The sequence below is a fragment of the Chinchilla lanigera genome, unplaced genomic scaffold, assembly GCF_000276665.1.
Source record: "Chinchilla lanigera isolate Chin_1 unplaced genomic scaffold, ChiLan1.0 scaffold00122, whole genome shotgun sequence".
Lineage (NCBI taxonomy): Eukaryota > Metazoa > Chordata > Mammalia > Rodentia > Chinchillidae > Chinchilla > Chinchilla lanigera.
Window position 1 is genome coordinate 1003071 of NW_004955523.1, and position 6978 is coordinate 1010048.

The 6978-nt window shown below is 49.5% G+C and overlaps 2 protein-coding genes across 2 annotated transcripts in view; one reads left to right on the top strand and one right to left on the bottom strand.

Moving 5' to 3' along the window:
- Ltbp2 (latent transforming growth factor beta binding protein 2) overlaps positions 1 to 2677 on the top strand; it is a gene marked incomplete at its 5' end in the record, with an annotated part of 86528 nt that extends 83851 nt beyond the window's left edge. The window contains 1 exon segment of the mRNA XM_013507149.1: positions 53 to 2677. Coding sequence (XP_013362603.1) covers positions 53 to 195 — 143 coding nt within the window.
- A 2498-nt stretch (positions 2678 to 5175) lies between these two features.
- On the bottom strand, positions 5176 to 6960 carry Isca2 (iron-sulfur cluster assembly 2; the record flags this gene model as incomplete). Its single annotated transcript, XM_013507150.1, is given in 2 exon segments — positions 5176 to 6431; positions 6845 to 6960. Coding segments are annotated over 2 exon segments (291 nt in total), but the record flags the coding sequence as incomplete, so codon positions are not given.
- Positions 6961 to 6978: the final 18 nt, after the last annotated feature.

Sequence of the window (6978 nt, forward strand, 5' to 3'; positions counted from 1 at the left end):
GGCTCCGCGACAGGGACAGCGCTCCCCACAGCGTCCTGTTCCCCCCACCTAGACGTGAACGAGTGCGACGACTTGAACGGCCCCGCCGCGCTCTGCGCCCACGGCCGCTGCGAGAACACAGAGGGCGCCTACCGCTGCCACTGCTCCCCAGGTTACGTGGCCAAGCCAGACCCGCCGCACTGTGCCAAGGAGTAGCTGCCTGGAGTCGCCCCCAGCCGCGGGCGGACGCCTTGCGGACGCTGTCCTGGCTGGGGCGACACCAGCACCCCAGGCTGGGTCCTGCAGCCCTGGCTCTGGCTGCGAGCTTGTCACTGCCTCCGTGCCCTGCTCGGCTGCAGCACCACCTAATGCTTTAACGCTGCGGCCACGGCCCGAGGCCCCGCCCACCGCCTGGCCCGGCCGGGGACGCTATCAGACCCCCGGGGGCAAACGCAGGTCCCGCGGCCGCGCCCTGCAGGCTCCCCTCCGGCTCTCACGCACAGCGCCTCGATCCCACAGCTGCGCAGAGGCTGCGCCGGCCCCGGGGCGGTGCTTCGGAACCTGAGCGCCAGACCGGGTTTGAGAGCTCGGGGGTGATCCGGTGCCTCTCAGCACTGTCGCCGCCGCCCAGTCCGCTGTGGGCCCTGCTTCTGCCACACCTCCATCCAGCTGGCGGCCCCAGGGAAGGTCAGAGGACCCGTTCATCTCTGAGAAGCAAGACTGATGCTAGCTTGCTGAATGCCAGCCACAGGAAGAGGAGCAAAGAGCCGAACAAGAAGGCAGTATGAAAACAAGGAGAGCGGATACAGAAGGGAGCCGCTGCCTTTACAAGTCCAAAGAAAGTGTTCGGCAGCTTTGGGTAAATACTCAGAACTCACCCAGCCATAGCCCCTGGGCACCGGCAGCAGGGCTGCCACCGGAGCACTCGTCTCCAAAGACCTTTATTAAACACATGCACTTCTCGCAGGACACAGATCTCCTCTGCGCTTTTTTTGGTGAAAGCCAGCTGATCTGCTAACAGTAAAAAGCTCTATTTTCTAGTGTGGTCCTGTTCAGAGGAAGGCAGATTTCCAATGTTGTTGTTCTCTTCTCTCAGAGCCTGGGCCCATCCCGTTCTGAAAATGGATGTCTGGAACCCCTCTGGGCTTACAAGTAGAGACTTCTCCAACCCAGGCTAGCTGGGAGCTCAGAACCATGGTAAAGAAATGCACACCCAGGGGGCGGGGATACAGCTCAGCAGCACAGCACCTGTCTGGCAAGCACCGGATCCTGAGTTTGATTCCCAGTTCCAAAAAAAAAACAGAAATATACACCCTGACTCTTCCGTTTCCTGTTTTTATTTCACATTAGACCAATTTTCTTTACCCATGGGCTAAGTCTAAAAATGAGATGAGGCCAGCTCTGCCAATAGCATGCCCTTTGGTTCCAAGGGGAAGGTTCTTTACTATTTGAAGACAAGGAAAACTGTGACGACTTCAGGTGAACAGCAGTGTAAACAAGGCGGCATGTGACTGCAGATGAAGACAATCGCTACTTTCTTAATGCAGCCTGTCCGTCCCCCCTGCTGCTCCCACTGTCGGCCACCACATGCCATTGAGTGTTGCGCACAGATTTCATTTAATCAGCCAGCGATCCTACTTCTTATTTTTATTCCCAGCTTACTGGTGAGGAAACTGAGGCACAGAAAAGTTGAAATAATTTGCTCTAAGTCACTAGGGTAGTTATGTTTTTAGAAGACAAAAATGTATGATTTTACTTGTGTGAAAATATCTTTCCATTTGTAATAAAAGAAATGCAACTCACAATGCAGTGATCCACTTTTTTAAGGGATTAGCAAAGATGAGAAACTTTGCTCAGACTCCTAGTTGGCAGGCCAGCATCCAGGGGCACGAGGCTCCCGTACCAGCCGAGAGGAGCTTGAAGTGCTGCCACCTTCCAAGAGGACAGCATGACGAGGCTTTCAAAATTACAGCAGTACTAACTTCCAGGAATTTAATTTTGAGATGTTAACGTCCTCACCAAATGTGAAATGACATATATAAAAGGTTATTTATTATAGTATTATTTGTAATAGCAAAAGATTAGTTGCTATGGAAACAAACAAAAAAAGCTCTAATGCCTTAGGAAAGATATCCAAGACAAAGAGAGAAGGGGGGGTTATACAACAGTGGGGAACATATGCTGCTATCTGTCTAAAGAGAAGGGGGGAGCTGCTGACCTCGTCCTTACATCCACCGATCGTAACATACCCTGCTGTTCCCGCTGCCCACCCCACCCCCAACCTCCCCGCTCCTTCTTCCAGACACACTGCGTGTGTTGTGCGTGTATTTCTGTTCACTAAGAACCCACACGGTCTGTTATGCAAGCTGCTCTGTGCTCTGCTTTTTTCACTTTACACTTAACGCTAACAATCGTCACATTCTCCTTCATAGCTGTACACTATTCCACTGGACGGCTACCCTGTAATGAAACAGTTCCTCACTGACAGACATTTCCACTGTTTATCTTTTGCTTATAATGCTGTAATGAATATTCTTCTGCATGTTATTTCACATTATATCTCAGATAAATTCTTTGAAACAACTGTGGTTGTGGGGAGGGTGGTAGGGTGGATAGAACAATACCGGGAGACTTTTCACTGTAAGCCCTTTTGTGTACATGTATTACCTATTCAGAAAATAAAATATTTTTAAATACAGCTGTTGGTCACAGACTGCTTAACTGTTCCTCACTCCTCTACATATTTATCTTATTATACTTTACAATTAAAGCCAGGCGTAAGTATTTCAAAATTTTATAAAGCAAACTTTCATTGGGCATGGTGGCACACACCTCTAACCCCAGCACCTGGGAGGCTGAGGCAGGAGTACTGCTGCAAGTTCAAGGCCAGCCTGGGCTACATCATTCAAAACCAGCCTGGACTACACAGTAAGTCCCTGTCTCAAAAAACAAAAACAAAACAAATAACAACAAAAGCAAACTTTCATTAAGGAGCCCAGTAGCATTTTTAAGGGGAAAGGTCAAATGGATTTTAGGAGAGCAATTTTAAGTATCAATCCTAGATATCAAGAAAAATAAAGGTGTTCCTTGCCTTTTGGACAAATATGTGTGACGGTAATGTTGCCAGGGACAGTGTTAGGCCCCGCTAAAGGCCAGCTCACAGTATTACCTTGGGGTGAGAGTTTAAGCCCCAAGGGGGAACCTTATACCTGGTTGCTCCTGCCAAATGTCAGTACTTGATGCTTTGTGTTTTGTTTTGGTTTTGAAAACAGGGTTTCGCTGTGTAGTTCAGGCTGGGCTTGAACTCACTGTGTATATATAGCCAGGGTTGGTCTCAAACTCATGATCCTCCTGCCTCAGCCTCCTGAGTGCTGGGATTACAAGCAGATGCCACTGTGCCCAGTTTAATCTCTGAACAGATTTTCTCCTAATCTCTTGAAACATTCCCACACATTCCCAGAGAGGGAGGGAGGGAGAAAAGGAGGGAAAGGAAAGAAGAAGAAAGGAAGAGATGGAGTGTACTACCTAACATGCCTGAGGCCAAGGTCCTGGCCCTGGCTACAATTCCCAGCACTGAAAAAAAAAAAAACAAAAAAAGAGGGGCACAGGGAATGTGATGCCCAGACACCTGTTTGCATAAAAAGTTAAAGCCAATTCTGCAACAAATAAGGCCTTGACAATCTCTCCTGCAAAGTAATGGGAAAACTAAAGATCTTCCAATTGCTACGGAAGAGTATGAAGTTTTCCTAAACGAATTGGCACACTGAACAGAATTTGCGAAACATCTGCTGGCTTTTATGGCCTGCTGGGAAGAGGGCGTCTGGCCAAAGGGGCCTGCAGAAGATCCTCACCCTGAGTACAATGCTGATGTGTCAGGCACACAGCCCAGCATTCGCCTGCTGCTGTCGTTATCCTGCCCCACACGTGAGGACTCTTCGCCACTTTCAGCTGCCTCGGGCAGTCTGCTCAGTGTGAAGTAAGGTGATTTCTCCCTGACCCACTTTTCTCCCTTCCTTTTTGAGACAGGGTCCCACCATGTAGCCCAGGCTGCCCTCGAACTTGGGGCAATCCTTCTGTCTCAGCCTCCTGAGTGCTGGGATTACAGGCATGCACTACCACACCCAGCTCGAATCCAGCTATTTGTAAACATGCAATTCCAATTCTCCCACTCACAGTAGGCACATCTACATTCCAAGGGACCTTGTTTCTGCCCAGCTGACCGCTGCAATTTAATGGAATATATGCTTAGCAACTAAAGCTATGCTGCTTACACTCTCAAGTTTTAAAACCACCAAATCAATAACCCTCAAGTATTCTGAGCCAGGCGTGGTGGTGCATGCCTGTAATCCCAGCACTCAGGAGGCTGAGGTAGGAGGATCGCTGCAAGTTCGAGACCAGCCTGGGCTACAAAGTGAGCTTAAGGCCAGCCTGAACTGCAGAGTGAGACCCTGCCTCAAAAAGACCAAAAAAAAAGTATTCTGGAACAATAGGTCCTAACATTTAAAGTGTAGCAAAATCTTTTCCAGAATGATGAAAGGACGTAAGTAGCCTGAACTGAAAATCTTGTTAGGCCCAGGTACTGGCTGTACGTTTCCGTCCTGGTAATGGGAGTATGGAGACACTTTCTTGGCTGCTTTCTGCCTCCTGCCATGGGCAGCTTAGAAATCTATTCAGGGTTCCAAGATCCTCTTCTTTCTTCTAACCACATGATAGGTTTGTTTCCTCTAAATTCTAGGTCTTTTTTTTGAGACAGGGTCTCGCTATGCAGTTTTGGCTGGCCTTAAAGTCAAGGCAATTCTCCTGCCTCAGCCTCTTGAGTGCTGGGATTAAAGGTGTGCATGACCATGCCCCACAGTTCTAGCTAGGTTTTCTCACATTTCCTTTTTTTTTTTTTTTTTTTGGTACCAGGAAAGCAAGCTCAGGACCTTGCACTTGCCAGGCAGGTGCTCATGTCGCTGAGCTATCCCTGGGCCCATTTTTTTTTTTAATGGCAAGTTTTCTTACTAAATAACCTTAATTCCTACCCAGTTCAGGAAGTTTTTGCTATAACAAACTTTTAGGCTCCCAAGCAAAAGATGGACTTAGCACCCAAGTCTTCCGGAATCAACCCAGTTGTGGTTTCCCCAGGGTTAGCGCTCTGTTATGATGCGCTATGAGATGTGCTCACATGGGAAAGAATGGACAGCGCACTTACACTGCAGGAGCTACTGTTTATCTGAAATGCAAATACACCCAGGCATCCGGCGTTCTAACCCACAGGCCGCTGTCTACTATCTACCATAGGGAAGCAACTGCTGCCTGCTCTGCATGACACCAAAGACATTTTCCACAGTAAGACGGGTGAAGCAACATTTCCTGAAAAGATGCAGACACAGAACGGTCAGATTCTTCAGTGTCTATGTGAGTACAGAGAAGCTCCTCTTCAAGTAATTCGGTACCAGCAGGGTTTGGGCCAAGCCTTCTGGCAGAGAGGCTCCTGGTTTTATGAACCTGGCAGACTGACAAGCACGACAATAAAATGCAGCCGCGCTATCACACGGGAAGAGGCAAACGGGCAATGTTAGAAAATAGCAGGGACAGTAACACATTCGAGATGTGTGAGATGAGAAGGACATTTCATTTGCCCATTCTCGTCTGTTCTGGTCTAGTAACTGGTGTGCAAACTCCCTAATCTGTGACCCACATTTAGAACACAAGTAAGTAAGGACTTTCTTTACAATGAGTTTTTATACATAGTTAGACAAGCACGTATAAGCAGTTTTGAAGGCCAAAAAAGTCACTCTAAATTTTGGGGCTCTGAGGCTCTATACATAATATTGGGGGTTTTTTTGTTTGTTTTTGAGGTAGGGTCTTGCTATGCAGTTCAGGCTGGTCCTGAACTCACCATGTAGCCCAGGCTGCCCTTGAACTCACAGTGATCCTCCTGCCTCAGCCTCCCCCGCACTATCATCAACACCAACAGCCCTCTGAGGGCAGAGGTGCACCTTCTTTCTTCCCAGCAGGACCACGCCCGGCTCTACCGGGTTTCAAGCAGTAACTGAGCCTGAGGTAACATTTGGAAGCTTGGCCTTAGTGTCATGTAGAAGGCAGGTGGAGGGAGGCTATTTTGGCCAAGAGTGAAAGCTTCACATTTTTAAAATAATAGTGGCAAAACACACATTCCTGGATGAAGGAGAATAAAATTGAGAAAAGGATATGATCAGAAGCCTCTAGAATTCTACCACTCCCGGGTTTCTCATTACTACAGCTGGTGGCAACCTCAGGGCCCGGCATCTCGTCACAGTTTGATAGAGAAGGACGACCCACAGGAGCAGCCTTGCTGTGCTTGAGGGTTGTTCAACACTTGAAATGAGCTTCGGATCAGTTCTCGGCTGAAGTCCACCTGGGCGCCCTTCACGAAGGCCAGGCTATCAGAGTCAACCACCACTCTGGCCCCACCCTGTTCAAACACCCTGAAAAGACAGGAGCAAGGCGGTGCTGAACGTCAGCAACACCCAAAGCCCCCGGAGGCCAGAGGTGCGCTTTCTCTTTCTTCCGAGGTACAGGGGAAACACCCTTTGTACCTCTAAGAGGTGCTGATTTTCTCTGAAGGGTCATCGGACCGAACCCTGAAAAGCAAGTTTAAGGGCCTGTGCTGGGAATCTAGCCCAGCTGGCCGCTCTCCCGTCCATCCTACGGACCTGGGCAGCCCACTTTCCAGCGGTAACTTAGTTACGCTGAACGAGGGCGGCAAACGTTCACGCCTGAGTGTGAGACGGGCACTATTACCCGTTTTTAACCCGTCTGTAGGCTCGTGGCGACAGTGCCCGCCGAGCCGGAGGCGCTCTCACCTCCCGATCCCGGGGACCCACCCCTTCCTCCTTGCCTGTCGTCCGCGTTGATGACCGTGTCCAGTGAAAATTTGTACTGGAACCCGGAGCATCCACCTCCCTCCACCTGCAGCCTCAGGAATTCTGACCCTTCGGTGATCTCCAGGAGCCTCTGCAACGCAGACCGGGG